We start from the raw sequence: 16,153 nt of genomic DNA on the forward strand, positions 1-16,153 counted from the left end.
TGGTTTCTAAATACCATTCTCCACTAAAAGAGCAAAGGTTTCTTAGAGAAACAGTTGATTCCAGAGCTGAGACAGGGAAGGTACAAGATGAGCCTTGAATATATTGTGCTGGAAAGTAACAAGACATTTTTAAAATGATGGGGGCCTAGCTATAAAAAGAAAATAAAAATAAATAACATCTGTTGAGTGCTTTCTACATTCCAAGCACTGTGAATTTGGCATATCAGTTACATATTAATCCTCATACTAACCGTAGGAGAAATAAACTATTACTAATATAATCTCCATTTTACAGATAAGGAAACTGAGCCCAGAGAAATTAAATAATTTGTTGAACACCCCAGACATGATAGGGTAGGGCCAGGATTTAAATCTGCCTAACTCTACACTCTTTCTGTGCACAATAGAAGCAAAGGCCCATCTGTAATTCTGGTACCTCTGCCTCACCACCAGCTGGGCATTTGCTTTGAGTTGTGTTCTAGTGATGCTTAGAGATGTGCATGCTCTCCAGGGAATCACACTTGTGACCTGGCTCTCATCAACCACAGAATTACTGTTTAGACAGGTCCGGAAGCCAGGTGGCTTGATTCTCCTCCCTTGTCCCACCCTCTCTGTAAGGAGGTCCAACTCTGTGCTTGGAGGGAGGGTGAGCTGGCTGCACAGCCTTCACTCCAGTGACGGCCAGGACTGATCTAAAAACTCGGCAGCATCAAAACCCCAGCCATGCCTGCTTTCTGAGGACACTTCAAGCCTTACCTCTGTTTCTTGCAGTCATGTTCCGTCTCTATGATTCAGATGAGAACGGTCTCCTGGACCAAGCGGTAAGCTCTCACTCTAAATATCCCTCCGAGGTCTGAGAAAGGCTGGGGGAGCGGGGAGCAGAGGGAGGAAGAATCTGAAAATTTTCAGTTCCATCTTCGTAAGCATAGCAATGTCTTAATACTGGCTGCAAAAATCCGAGTGGAACCCTCCTCCTCCTAGTTTTAAAGAGCCAGCCTTTCAGAGAATGAATGCCAACTTACCTTTTCATTCTAGAAGCCCAGGATCATAAAGTCTCAGAATAGGGAGGTGCTTTAGTATTTCCTCTAGTTTCACTTTCCCATCAGGATGCACAAACTCCCCCTGCAGTTTTCCGCTGGAGTCCCTGGGCCAAGAGGAGAGGTGTGGAGGAGGCAACAAGACTATGGGAGAAGGGCAAGGGAAGGGAGGTTGCTGGTTACTACTGGTGTGCTCTGACCTCACCCGTGGCTTCTTCTCATACTCCAGGGCACAAGCTCAGGAGTCTGGTTCTGTCTGCTCTGAGCACATGATCTTATCCCATCACACCTGGGAAAACCTGAGACTCACCCCCACCCCTTCGGGAATAGCCAGGGATCATGGAGTGAGAGGAAGAATGCAAAAGGAAGAAGGCGAACACAGTCAGACTGGCCTGTGGTCATGACTGGCAATGTCAGAAACAGGGCTCATTAATGGGACAGGCCTGAGGTTGAGATGCATGGGCCTGAGTCAGACCAGAGGAGAGAGGAAAGAGGACAAGTCCGCTAGACCAACTGACTCATCCCAATTCCCTCTAAACCCAGAGTGCCTGTACAGGATTCCCCCAGCCACATTGCAGTGCTGGGGGTTGGACCACTTGAGGGAACCACCAGAGAATCACAGAATCTCAAGCTTTTGGTCACCATATATTTACTGACTGTCTGCATTAGATCATGTGCTCTGTAAACACTGGAGGGGACATCAGCACAGCCAACTGATGAAATTCCATGCCCTCCTGAAGCCTTCACTCCAGCCCGAGCATAGACAGACACAGCATAGTGTTAGGTAGGAATGGGTACTAAGAAGAAAAATAAAGGAGGAAAGGAAGCGTTGGAAGAAGTCGCAGCTTCAGCTAGGGCAGCCAAGGAAGGTCCCCTGAGGGAGCGTCTGAGCGGACTTGGAGGAGGTGAGGGAGTAAGACTTGGGGGTAGCTGCGGGAAGAGCCTTCCAGGAGAGGGAGCAGCGAGTGCACAGGTCATGAGGGTTACTAGAGGACGGCTAGGGGATTACTAGGGGCCGGTGTGACTGGAGCGGAATGAGCACATAGATGAGAACAGAATGAGGAAGTCACAAGAGATGAGATCAGAGAAGTTATGGGATGGGGAAGAGGGGTATGGGGAGTTTACAAAGTATCTTAAGTCTTATAGGTGATTAAAAGGGTTTATCTTTTACTCCAGAGAAATGGAGAATCATTGAAGGTTTTCAACAAAGGAATGGCATGATTGACTTATATTTTAACAGAATCACTCTAGCTGCTGGGCAGGTACAGACAGTAGGGATGCAAGCCAGGACCAGTTAGGAAGCTACTGAAATAATCAAGGCATGGAATGGCGATAACCTTGCACAGGGTAGAATCGTTGCCAGTGGTAAGAAGTGGTTAAATTCCAGATATAGTTTAAAGTTAATATTTGTGGACTGAAGCAGATGTCAGAATAGTTATCTGATTCAACTTCCCACCCAGAATCCCGGGCAGGTGGACTCTCAGGCTCTTTTTGAACATTCCCAGTAGTGGGGAGGTCACCTGCTACCTTGAGACAGCCACTCCACTGTTAGAGAGGCGTCCTTCCTGCACACAAGGCATCTCTCTGTCTGCCAGGGAAGGGTTTCAACACAAAGCTTACTTCTGCCCTCCTCTCCCTCTCCCCCAACCCAGCAGGGAATCCAAAATAAGCCAACCCTCAACTCCTCCCTTCTCTACATCCCTGGGCTTCCTTCTGCCCTCTTACCTGACCAGAACAAATGGAATACTGATTCTACACAATAGGCCTTCAAGTATTTATTTGGAGGTGCTATCACATCTGTCCTAAAATCTCCAAGCTAAAATTTCCCAATTCCGGCACTGGTTCTCATAAAACAGGCTTAAATATCCACTCTGGACAAGCTCTGGTTTGTCAGTGTTGTTCTTGGATTATGGCACAGAATAGAACCCACCCCTCTATAATGATAAGTATCCCACTGTGGTCTGACCAGGGTAGACCTTAGGTGCATTAGTTCTTCCTGAAATCTGCCCACTGCTTCTATTTACACAGCCCGAGACTGAGTCTGATTCTCGGTTCCCGAATCACATTTTTTTCATTGAATCTTGGACCCAACTGGATTCACAAGCTCTTTTCCATTGGAACTGCTGCCAAGCTCCATCCCCACCATTCTGCCCATTCTCTTGCTCTCATCTACTGCCCTATCCTGTAGTTTTGCAATAGATTATTTTTTAATTTAAATGAAATATAATTTTTTAAATCCCTGTTGGGTTTTAGCATGCTTGTTTTGACCCAGAATTCTACCTGGTGGGGGTAACACTTGAATCTTGCTTCGGTCCACCAATACGTCCTCCCAAAGTGGTCTTACAGTGAACATCTCAGACGGTGCCCAAGTGATGTTCACTTTGACACCAAACGCCTCCTCAGTCCCGTATGTTTCAATGTGGCTCTCAGTACACTGACTCATCATCCAACAATTCTGTGATGTTTTAGATGCAGCCTGGCCTTGGTACTAAAAGGCAAATACATCCCTCATGAATTTCCTGTTCACAGCGTCCTGGGCTCAGGGCTAGACCAGGATGCAAAGGAAATAGAGGAGATGCCAGAAGGAATCTAAGTCATAGTGCGTGAGCCAGGACCCATACAGTAACCCTCCAACCAAGGGAAACTGACACCTAAGGGGGTACATAGATCCCAAGTTGCTAAAGCTGTGGAGATGAGGGGATATAGAAAGGGGGAGAAGAGACTGCCTTGGTCTGTAAGTGTTTGTGGAAGCTATGATCATAAAGAAGGATAAAAGTGCTTTCTATGCTTTTCAAGTTAAAATACAGAAGAGGGGAAGGAAGGGGTCCAGCTGGGTCCAGGAGGTCAGTGTTCAGCGAGCTGTGTGCATACCTCTGACTTACCCAGGCTCTGTAATTCTTGTGGGCTTCTGTTATCCACTGAGCTTTGTGGTCAAGGCAAAAACAGTGAGCCCCCCCCGAAATGTCATTGTACTGCACTACCTTCTTTTCACACTCTGCCCTGCCCGTCCTTCCACTGAGTCGGATTTTGAGTTTTGCTCTTGATAACACATCTTTGGTTGTCTCCTCTTGATATTTTCTGCTCTTGATATTTTCTAGGAGATGGATCGCATTGTCAACCAAATGCTGCATATTGCCCAGTACCTGGAGTGGGATCCCACGGAACTGAGGCCTGTGAGTGTCTGTAGGGTGGGGTGACTTCAGAGTGAGCTTCTCGGATGAGAGTGGACCCCACTGAGGACTTGATGCAATCGTGCACTGTGCAGGTGCTTCCAGATTCATCTCCTTACAGGCAGCTTCTCTGGAGTTCTACACCTCACCTCCCACGTCTCTACTAGGGAAAATGTAGGCAGCGGGGAAAAGTGTAGACATAACTGAAATAATAATTCCCCTAACCTTTTCCCCAGAGCTAAAATTTTATAACAGGAATTCATATGTCAAAGAATTGAGATCTAGAAAGGATTTCAGAGATTTTTTCCCAATCAGATAATATTAATAATAATTACATTTGGGGGCTCCTATATGTCAGGTATTATATTAGACAATTTATATTCATTTTATCTAATCGTTGCTACAGTGCTACAAATATAACAATATTATACCCATTTTCACAGATGAGCAAACCAGGACCCAGAGAGTTAGAGTGATCAGCCAAAGGCCCAGGGCAGAGCCAGACCTAGATGTCTGGCCTCCTCATTTGCATCTGCTCCCTCCCTGCTCTTAGTAAGAGGGGAAAGGTGTAAAACACAAACCAGATAATGCAAGACAGAAGAGAAAGCAGAGGGTGGACGGGAGGTAGAAGAGCTGACTGTGGAAATGAACAATTGTTGCTCTTTGGATCCCACAGATATTGAAGGAGATGTTGCACGGGATGGACTACGACCGGGACGGCTTTGTGTCCCTGCAGGAATGGGTCCACGGAGGCATGACCACCATCCCATTGCTGGTCCTCCTGGGGATGGATGATTCTGTAAGTCAACAAGCTGAGTTCAAAGATTCTTGCCATTGGGGAACATCAGCTCCGTGTTAATATCTATGTATCTCCCTGGCTTCTGCCCCAGGCTCCCAAGGGACATTCCATGCATTCTAGGCCAGCCCAAAAGTCCCCTCTATTCTCATCCCTTTTACCTATTAGTGCCCTAAATATACTCATTCAATCAACAGACATTTACTAAATACTATTAAATAAAAAATACTGTTCTGCATGCTGTGAGAAAACACAGAAACACAGATACAGTATTTGCCTGCAAGAAACTTATACTCAACCAGGCAAGGGGCAAAAAACAAAAAACAAACAAACAAACAAAAAAAATACTTCAAAGAATAATTCCATCTTTTCAACAAATTAGGTTTAAAAATGCTAGGAGAATTGGTGAAGGAAGGAAAGAAGGAAGGGAAGGAAGTAATGAGGGCGGGAAGAAGGAAAAAACAATGATCTATTTGGGGTGCTTTCATGAATGACAACTTATTTAATAATCAAAACAACTAGATAAAGTATTTTTATCCCAGCTTATACAGATGGAAAACTGAAGTTCTGAGCCTAAGGAGCAAAAGAAGTTTGCAGGATTTGTTCTTGATTCCAAAGATGCTTCACTTTCTAACATCTCACACATGAGAGTTAGCCCCCAGGAAGAAACCTTGGAGGGTGTTTGACTTGTCGCTGAAGAATGTTTGAGATTTTGATATCCCATTCTTGAGAATAAAGATCAGGTGGAAAGACCTAGGAGGATATTTGATCTGGCTGTCAAGGATGGATATGACTTAGCTGGCAGAATGTGGTAGTAGAGAAAGTTTGTGGCTGGGAGAACACCTTGATTAAAAACTCAAATGAAAGAAAGTTCAGGGTGTGTTACAGAAATCTCCCAGTTCGATCAGAGTAGAGCATAATATGAAATCAGTGTAAAGGCTTAATGTGAAATCAATGGTTATATGTGCCTGCATCCGAGCCACTCAGTTACTGCATTTTCTGCTTATTTACATGTGAACTAGCTTCCGTGCATAAAGTCAGGAAGATTGGACTAGCAGAAGCACAAATGGTGACATTAAGCATTTACCAGGACAGTTGCATGGGTTGTGTGACAACACCTCTTTGAGATTACAGAAGTGCCATGGAAAGGAACAGAGCAGGAAGTGCAGCTGGGTGGGCCTCTCACTGGCTGTCATTGCCTGTAATATTTGCATCTGACAGTTCTGCAATTCGCGACTAAAGCTGAGCCTTCATTTCCAAAGCCCAAGAACTAAGAATTCTGTGATCATTTCACAGCATGTCCAGTTCTTCCCGAGTGCTAAGTAGAAACCAGGGAATCAGGATCTACAGAACTCCCATCTTATTCCTAAGAAGCCTGGAAATTCAGAGCTGGAAAAGACATTTGTGATTCCTGGTTTGACCCTCTCCCCTTCATTTCACAAACTGTGGCCCAGAGAGGTAAAGGGACTTGCCCAAGGACGCACACCAAATTAACACCAGAGGCCACCCACACATTCAGTAACATCACACCCCTCATTCCACAATCCCCCACTAAGAAGCTGTGTGTCTCTTTCTTCAATATTCTCTCCAGCGTCTCCCCCAAATGCCAAATCAGCCTCGTAGAAAACTGTAATTTACATCAGGAAAGTGGCAAATGAAAAGCAAATGCAAATTTAGTTTTTATTAATTGAAAGTTTTAAGCATTTGTCTTTAAATATGTACTAAATAAGTTGTTAACGTTTACTCTTTGGGGTTTTGGAGAAAGCCCCCATCAGTGTCTTAAAAGTCCTCTTGCTTGTTTGGCTTTTTCAAAATCCACTTTCAACCGCTGCAAGAGTCTGGGAATCTCCGAGTGGGATATATGAAAGCAATCTTTCTCCCGGTGAAATTGTAGTAGCAGTTCAAACCCTGACGTGCGTAAGGAAGGTAACGCCCACGCTCTGCAGCCTCCACCGTGCAGGAAGGGAAGAGCCACATGATGGTGCTATAACCCAAGCAGAAATGCTGCTGCATCCGGAGTCACGGTCCATTTGCTTCTTATCTTGAATCTATAAAAATAGTAGCTGAGAAAGGAGGGGGTGGCTAATTGACTCAGCTAATATTTTGAGATAAAAGGACAGTCCTTTGGGCTACATAAAGAAGCCGGGTCTTCTGAAGAGGCCTGTAATTTCCCATCTGTGCATACAAGAAGACTCTGGTTTGTGGATGGAAGGAGCATGAGCTCTGGGACCAGCAAGAGCCCCACTTTGACTACGGCTCAGTCACTCATCATCTGCGAGGTCTTGGGCTAATTATATAACTTCTCTGAGTCTCTGTTTCTCATTCTAGAATAGGAATACATCCACCTCCTTACATGTAAATACTCTTTGGTTATTTTTGTGCCCCACGGTGTCTGGTGCAGAGTGGGAACTTAATAAATTTTAATTTACAGTGTGTTAGACATTGGATTAGGAGCTTTCCTTACATTATCTATTTCATTCTTACAAAAATCCTTTGAGGTAGATGTTTGTCAAATGAGTGAATCAGTCTTTTGAGAAATCATCATCAATTTGTGAAGCTATTTACTAAAGTGGAATCTATTTATTAAACCTTCACGTAAAAGGGTTTCAGTTCTATGAAACTCACATCTTAGAAGAAGTAGGGTTTCGAGGTGTGAGAAGAAAAGAGCTTAACCTGGCCTAGAGGAGGAGACCAGCCTTTGGAAAAGAATGTGGGCACTTCTGGAGATCACAGCAGAAGGCTGGACACAGGACCAGGTCTGGCTGTGGTGACCAGCCCAAATGCAGAAGTGCCTCACAAGTTAAGAATTGGATTTGAGTCGGGCACACTGGACGCTATGTCCCTGACCACTTCTCCTCATCACCTTATTGCAGTAGCTTTTACTGCTTGTAAAACCAGCCCGAGAATGTTGCTCTGGTGATGGAGTCTGTGGTCCAGGGATAGCACAGGCGGGAGGCAAGTTCCTGAAGCCACGGCCTCCAGCCAGGCTGTGCTCCCCTGCGCCGCGGGGAGGTGGGACACATGGTGTTCCAGGGAAGGTGTGCGATTGTGTGAGGCTTGGCTTACCCAGGGGTGAGGAGGATTTCACTTCAGAGCCAAGTCAGGAGGAAATGGTTTCACCCTCTCTCTGTCTCTGTCTTTTTATTATTTTATCTGTGCACAGAAAGTTGGTAAGAGTACCCTGTGTTTACAAAACTCTCTCTTCTTGATTATAACACTAGTACATACTCATTGTAGAAAAATTGGAACCTGAAGAAGAAAGTAGAAATTAGAGAATAAAATAAATCCATAGTGCTGCCAGCCATAGCTAACCTCTGTTAATAGTTAGTGGAATTTCTTCCCATCAAAGATCTTATTATATGAAACCGAGATCAGAACATATTGTCAAATTTGCATTATGCTTTTTTCACTTGGCGTTATATCATGAGCACGTTCCCATGCCATTATTCTCATAAATATCTTTTTGATTGCCACCTAACATTGAGTCATATCAATGTACCACAATGAACCTTTTGGTAATTTTGAGACCTGTAGGACAGTTCCAGTTTTTCCTTATTTTAAATAATGCTGTGGCCGGGTGCGGTGGCTCACGCCTATAATCCTAGCTCTCTGGGACGCCGAAGTGGGAGGATCGTTTGAGCTCAGGTGTTCAAGACCAGCCTGAGCAAGAGCGAGACCCTGTCTCTACTAAAAATAGAAATAAATTCATTGGACAACTAAAAATATATAGAAAAAATCAGCCGGCTATGGTGGTGTGTGCCTATAGTCCCAACTACTCGGGAGGCTTAGGCAGGAGGATTGCTTGAGCCCAGGAGTTTGAGGTTGCTATGAGCTAGGCTGACGCCACGGCACTCTAGCCTGGGCAACAGAGCGAGACTCTGTCTCAAAAAAGAAAAATAAGTAAATAAATAAATAATGCTAGGTTAAGCATCTAACAGAAACAAAAATGCTCATCTGTCTTTTAAAATGTATTTCTTTGGGAGTTAAGGAAGGGAAATTTGTAAGTCAAACGTTGTAAACATTTAAAGGATCTTTAGATCGAAAGATGCTAGAGATAGGTAGAAAGAGAGAGAGAGATGACAGATAGACAGACAGAACTATTGTTCCCATTTACACGGCTGCTACCCATGTAGGAGAGGGCTTGTTTTATCCTACACATACATACTCCCACAGGTTGTCCCTTGTTTTTAGTATTTGCTAATTTTAGAAAAATACACACAACGAACATTGTTTTGATATGTATTTAAAACGGTAAAAAATAAGAGTTACTTGTCTTCCAAATATGAGAAGAGGGTCTTATTTAGAAAAAGGAAGAACATAGGAGAGGCGTTCCTGGCCTTCCTCTAGCGAGGGGCTGCCAGCTCAGGGTCTCACCTCCCACTACCCCTGCAGGGCTCCAAGGGGGACGGGAGGCACGCCTGGACCATGAAGCATTTCAAGAAACCAACCTATTGCAGCTTCTGCCACATCATGCTCATGGGTGTCCGGAAGCAAGGCCTGTGCTGCATTTGTGAGTGACCTTCCTTCTGTCCCCTTTCCCCAGGCACGATCTTGTTCTTCATGTGGTTGGTGGATCCATTTCAGGGAAGATCTAGGTATTTCTGCTTCCTAGCATGAGGGACCACCCATATTGTTCCAACAGCAGGGAATAAAGACCTGTATGTCCTGTTTTTACTTTACCCAAGTCAAATGGAATCCTGTCATGGGCACTGACCCCCTAGAAAAAACTATTAATGTCACACATTATTAGAAAAACATCTCATACTAATTTTAGTGGGGTTTTTGAGTCAACGTGTACTCCAGGTGTGTTCAGAGGAACCTGGGTTTTTTTAAATTAATAAACAACATGTTTTATATCCTGTAAATGCAATGAAAATTAAAACTGTACATTTGTTTTACTTTATAATCCATTTAGTAAAGTCAGAGGGGAAAGGAGAAAAAAAAGACAAATGATAAGAGAAAAAAGAGAGAGGGAGACAGGAAAGGAGAACAAGAGGGAGATGAAGAGGAAGGAGGGAGAGAAGGGGTGACGTAGGAAGGGAGGGGATCAGGAGGAGGCTTCGCAGGGGCCTGCGTGCGCAGGCGCGCAGAGTCTGCCAGCCACCCATGACCAGCAGCAAACGCTCGGCCTGAACCCGCCCTCCAGAGGCTGCAGAACTGCAGCGCAGGGAGGCCCCTCGGCTGTGGTCCAGGTCGGGAGTTTCATATGATGTGCACGTGTGACAGGCAGAGAGCCACCTCGGCCGCAAAAGCCACTGTGGCAGAGCCGGGCCTACTGCCCACCGAGAGCAAGCACCAGCAGGCGAAAGAAGGGCTCCACCGCCAGTCTTTCCGGCACCTGTTCAAGTCCAGCCTTCACTCACGTTTCACCGACACAGTCTCATTTCTGTTAAGTTGTAGGCCTGTGGGCCTCTGCTGTTTGCATAATAGCAGTGACGACAACCACTGTAATTTGTGGAATAGCTACTCTGACCCAGACCCATGGTGGTTTACATAAATTATCTCATTTAATACTGCAAAATGCCTGCAGAGAAAAAGAGAGGCTATTTTATTCCCATTTTACAGAAAACACTGAATTTCAGAGAGGTGAAGCAATTTAGGTCATGTGGATTGTCACAAATGGCAGGACCAGAGATCAGGCCTGGACCTGCCTAACCCCAAAGACCCCCTGGTTTCCCATCCTCTCACCAGTGTCCCCTGTGACCGCACCTTTCTGGGATGTGTTCCCGCTGCGTTCACTCCCATGGAGGAAGGCAGTGTGGTGGGGGAGAGGTACAGAAGCATGACTGGAGGTGCCCAGGGACTCTCTCCTCCAGGAACAACCAGGGACTGTCTTAATCTCCATTAGGAGAGCTAGCTCCATGTGTCCCCTGCCTCTCACTGGCCATCCAGAAGGAGGTACAGGCCTTGGCTGGGGTGCAGGGTGGCTGGGCCTTTCCTAGTTGGACACTCACAAGCACCTTTCTTATTTTTTTTCAGACTGTAAATACACTGTCCACGAACGCTGTGTATCCAAAAACATTCCAGGATGCGTCAAAACATACTCAAAAACCAAAAAGAGCGGCGAGGTTGGTGACAACTACTGCCTTGTTCTATTGCATGCTACATTGGGCAACATGTCCATCACCACAGATTCCTGGGCAGGAAGGGGCTTTGAGAGCTTTATTCAGTCCCTTTTCTGCCTGGAGGACCACCCTTAAACCATCCTGTTCATCCATCAATCCATTCAGCATCTGCCTGGTGCCCACCACATGCCGGGCACCAAGCTGAGGGGCACATAGGTTATAAGAGATGGCTCCCGGCCTGCTCAGGAACTTTGCTGTGTAGGGGGAGAGACAGGCATGTAAGCAAAGTGCAAAGTAGCGAGAAGTATGCCATAATAATAGGGCCGTGTGGAATGTACAGTGAGGCACAAAGGAGAAGCCAGGGAAAGTTTCTCAAAGGAGGTGGCATTTGAGTTGCCTCTTGAACACAAATCAGGAAGCCTTCATGAGACTTGGGGGACAAGACACTCCAGGCAGAAGAAGGCCCATGTGTAAAGGCCTGGAGACATGGCTTGTTCTGGGATCCGCACTGAGCTTGGTACGGCTGGGACAGGGGATGCTTAAAGGGAAGTGGCAGGAGATGTACTCAGAACTTGGTGAGATCAGCCCGGAGAAAGTCTTGTGTGGCCAGAGCATTTAGAAAGGGGTTTCCCATGCAGCCAAGGGGCGACTGAAGAGCTTCAAGTACATGAAGCTATAACTGAGGTTGCAAATCAGGTTAATTTCTCTGAGCGTGACATAGGAAGAAAATCAGAGGGGGAAAATTCTTCCAGTAGTTGAGGCAGAAAGGTAATGCTGCGCCGAGAGCCCGACAGGGGTGGGGGCACACTCACCCACTGCAGCATGGTCTGTGCCGAGTGTGCCCCAGGCCGTGCCAGTTATTGGCTCAGGTAGAGAAAATGAAGGGAGAGTTTGAGACGAGATTTGGAGGTACCACCAACAGGACCTGGTGATGGGGAAGCAGAGGATGAGAGAGGGGACGAGGCAGGGAATGGCTGTCAGGTTTCTAACTTGGCCATTGGGTGGCGCCATATGCCCAGTCTGGAAATATAAAATTAGCAGAGGAAGGGCACTTTGCCTTCCTGCAGAGGGAGGATTCCATTGAGTAATCTCAGTGAGTGGTACCCAGCTCTCCCGCAGGACTCCTGGGAGAGAAAGGTCCTCCTCAGACGCGTCTGCATGCCCCATGGACTCAGCATGGCCTCCTGTCTGCTCCTTCTGCACCACCCGCATACACACCTCTCCATGTCCATGCCTTTCACCGGGACACACGGTGTGCCTTCTGGGCTCAGGCCCTAAGCCTGCGCTCTGGCCACCTGCCACACAGAGAACATAGCAAGGCCACTGAGGGGCCGACAGGGCACATTCGCAACCTTCTGAGCCTGCAGGGGCAAACCAAGTCCTTTACCATCTCTTCAGATCCCCAAGAGAACAGGGAAGGCAGCATGGTGTTGGGGGGATAGCCCTGGACTTGGAGGAGAAGCCCTGGCTATGAGTCTCTACTTGGCCGCCACCAAGCCTAGAACCTAGGACCAGTCACTTAACCTCTCCAAACCCTCATTTTTTCGTCTGAAAAATGGAAATGATAATAATCTCAGAGCAAATTCAATGTGACCATGTAGATGGCAAATTGATTAACAAACTGAGTTCTTTAAACCCTCAGGAGTGCAAGGCAGAGGTGAGAAGCTACAAACCAAATGTGACACATCTCCTGTAGCAATAATTTTACCAAACACATCCTGAGGGGAGGTGTTAAGCAGCTTAATTGCTAAGTCATTTAAAACATTTATTCATATTTAATATAAACATGAATAGTATCATGCAAATATTTCATGTATTTTTAATACCGTGCTTGCAGTTGGGCACTTCAAGCTGTGCCCCCGCAATCCCCTAGAGTCCATATTCACTTCCTTCTGCCATTCAGAGTACCTTGGTGGGTGTTTTTGAGAAGTTCTGTAGAATTCTAGAGGGAGAGAATCAAGAGCTGAGGCTCCCAGATAGTGGTGTCATGAGTCAGTTGCTATCATTTCAGCTGCATTGACACACAAATGCAAAGACGTTCCCAGCTTGCAAGTTCTTAGTCTGCCTTGGTGGTATTTCCTGGCCAGGGAGCAGATACAGCCAGCTCTCCAGGAAACAGGTGTGAAAGGCACCGGTGGACCCTCACTAATTTCTTTAGATGTTTTTTCAAACTTCCTTCTAAAGTGCTTCTCAATCTTAGCTGCACATTATAGTCACCCAGAGTGCTTTAATACATGCTAATGAAGGGTCCCACCCCCAGAGCTTCAATTTATTTGATCTGGAGTGTGGGCTGGGCATTAGGACTTCTAGAATCTTTCCAGATGGTTCTAATGGGCAGATAAGGCTGAGTAGGGGGAAGAAAATTACCCAACAGTGGAACCTCCAAAGGGCCAGGACTATGCCAGGCAGACCCTTCCAAGTGTACTATCTCATTGCCTTCTCCCAACAACCCCCAAGGAGGGACTTATTATGCCAATTTCTACAGATGAGGGACCTGGGACTCAGAGAGGACCAGGAACTGGCCATATATCACCCCTCTGCAAGTGACTCCAGCCAGTTTTGTCTGCAGCCCACTCAAGCCCTCCAGAGCTCCCCTGCACCACGCTGCCTTCCAGAAGAAGGCGCATGAAAGCACATCACTCTGCAAGGAGTTCTGCAAGATAGACAGATGGACTGCCAGACAAGATGCTGCTAGGAGGCTTGCCTGCAAGGGTGAACGAGCTGTTCAAAAGCAGGCAAAGAGGGTTTTTATCTACCATGATTAGCATCATGGTGCTTAGGCAGGGAGAGACCACAGCAAAGCAATTCAGCATCCAATAACCATCCCCTAACAGGAAACAGCTCCTCTGGCTCCCCCCTCCCCTTCTCCTCCAGCCCAGGGCCCCGGGGCATGGTTCTGCCGCCTCCCCTGGTACCCTTCCCTTCCCTCCTGCAGGTGATGCAGCACGCATGGGTGGAAGGGAACTCCTCTGTCAAGTGTGACCGATGCCACAAAAGTATCAAGTGCTACCAGAGTGTCACTGCACGGCATTGCGTGTGGTGCCGGATGACGGTGGGTTGGCGCCCAAGGCGGCCCTGCTTCTTTTCAGTGTGGTTCTTTGCTTGGTCAAGCTGCAGCCCAGGAGCAGTGAACATCCCACCAGAGGGCATGAGCAGAACCAGGGGAGTGAGGCTAGGAGGGCCCCAGAGCCCCCATTAAATGCCCTAACAGTGCTCCAGTGTATCACCAAGCTACCCAGAGAGAAGGCACCCCCAGAACCAGGGGGGCGAGGGCTGCTTAAGAAGAAGCTGGCCAGTCCACTGTCTGTGTGGCCTGGCATCTGGGAACAGCAGGCCAGACCATGAACTTCCATCACCTGGGTATCACCTGGGACTGGGAACACTGACAGAGTGGGAGAGGAATTAGACACCAGAAGTGTCAGAGGAACAAGCGCCTGAAGGCACATTCCTGAAGGCGGCTCCACTGCCTGGGTGAGAGGCCTGGACCTGCTGCCAGAGCTGCAGCACACACTAGAGTCCACAGCCCCTCTGGACACCAGGAGCACTGCCAGCAGCCAGTGAGCTGCCTGACCTGCCCACCAAAGAAAACTCAGTGCTGTCTCTTGTCCCCCTGACCAGGTATCAGCTGCAAAAAGGAAGTTTCTCCAAACCAGCCTGCAGAACTCTCAAAATGCAGAGGTTGAGTCATGGGGTTTACTTTAGCCTCCCATGAGTTGTTCATGGAGATCTCCTTCCTGCCAGAGTCTCAGAGCCTGGGGAGCAGATATCCAATGGGGGCTCTGGCATCAACATGAGGGTACCACACTGAAGGGCCGAGGCCTGCTCATGACTGTTTTGCTGTCATAACCATGGGCAACTCTTGGCACTACTGGCCACACACACACACACACACACACACTCGGTGATCCTGCTAAAGCCAATAGTGCATCAGGATTTGGGGGCCACTAGACAGTTTGCCTGCCCAGCAAAGCTCTAAATCCTCATAGTTGGTATTTCTTTGATCACTTTCACTCACTCTCACCTTCATTTTTCTTTCTCCAGTTTCACCGCAAATGTGAATTGTCAACATCGTGTGACGGTGGGGAACTCAGAGACCATATTTTACTGCCCACCTCAATATGCCCTATCACCCGGGTAAGTGCTCCTGCCCCAACCAGGGCTCTGGCTTCTCCGGGTTCACATTTCAGATGTAGACAGCATTCAGATGTTCACATCCCTCAGAAGGCTTCTCTGACAGCTCTTACGGTTTGTGTTTTCAGTACATCAGCGCTGCACTGGCTGGATTGCAAGAGAAAATTTCTCAGACTAAACTGGTGCCAAATCCTAGCCACCAAACACTCTGAAACAGCCCATCGAGGAAAGCACATTTGTCCTGAGCCCCGTGCAGGCAGAGTGCAGCTAAAGGAACCTCAGTTGCCATCTGCACGCGGCTGGGCTCAGTCTCCCTCAACCCCGTCAGCCTCTCTCCTGTGTCCAAACGTGGATCTCCCTCTGCCTCGAGAGTTTCCACTTTGGTGTCTCAGCCCTATTTGGAAATGAAAGCAGAAAAATTAAACTCCTTTTCTCCCCACCTGAAACATATCTGCCTATGTTGAAGACTCCTCTTTTAAATGAGCACCAAACACTTTTTAACTTTGCGCTCTTCCCATCTTAAAAATGTTGCAAAGTCCCGCTGATTCCTCACATCTCATCCTTGATTGACCAGCTACTTCTTTCTCATTAAAAACCTAAGAAAGGCCGGGCGTGGTGGCTCACGCCTGTAATCCCAGCACTCTGGGAGGCCAAGGCGGGTGGATCGCTTGAGCTCAGGAGTTCGAGACCAACCTGAGCAAGAGCGAGATCCCATTTCTACTAAAAAAATACAAAGAAATTACTTGGACAGCTAAAAATATATAGAAAAATTTAGCCGGGCATGGTGGCGCATGCCTGTAGTCCCAGCTACTTGGGAGGGTGAGGCAGAAGGATCGCTTGAGCCCAGGAGTTTGAGGTTGCTGTGAGCTAGGCTGACGCCGCGGCACTCTAGCCCGGGCAACAAAGTGAGACTCTGTCTCAAAAAAAAAAAAATTAAAATTAAAAAAAAAAACT

The 16,153-nt window shown here is 47.1% G+C and overlaps 1 protein-coding gene across 3 annotated transcripts in view; it reads left to right on the forward strand.

The window, feature by feature from the left end:
* Window positions 1-16,153, forward strand: part of DGKG (diacylglycerol kinase, gamma 90kDa) — a 154,428-nt gene that overhangs the window by 32,407 nt on the left and 105,868 nt on the right. For 2 of the 3 annotated variants that reach the window (XM_012640413.1, XM_012640420.1), the window contains exons 6-12: window positions 772-821; window positions 4,136-4,210; window positions 4,884-5,006; window positions 9,396-9,513; window positions 10,983-11,071; window positions 14,004-14,120; window positions 15,110-15,202. In XM_012640413.1, the coding sequence (XP_012495867.1) occupies window positions 772-821; window positions 4,136-4,210; window positions 4,884-5,006; window positions 9,396-9,513; window positions 10,983-11,071; window positions 14,004-14,120; window positions 15,110-15,202 (665 nt within the window). The remainder of the gene's footprint in view (window positions 1-771; window positions 822-4,135; window positions 4,211-4,883; window positions 5,007-9,395; window positions 9,514-10,982; window positions 11,072-14,003; window positions 14,121-15,109; window positions 15,203-16,153) is intronic. The other variant, XM_012640425.1, reaches the window with a different exon arrangement.

Source organism: Propithecus coquereli, unplaced genomic scaffold (assembly GCF_000956105.1).
Source record: "Propithecus coquereli isolate 6110/MARCELLA unplaced genomic scaffold, Pcoq_1.0 Scaffold10, whole genome shotgun sequence".
Classification (NCBI taxonomy): domain Eukaryota; kingdom Metazoa; phylum Chordata; class Mammalia; order Primates; family Indriidae; genus Propithecus; species Propithecus coquereli.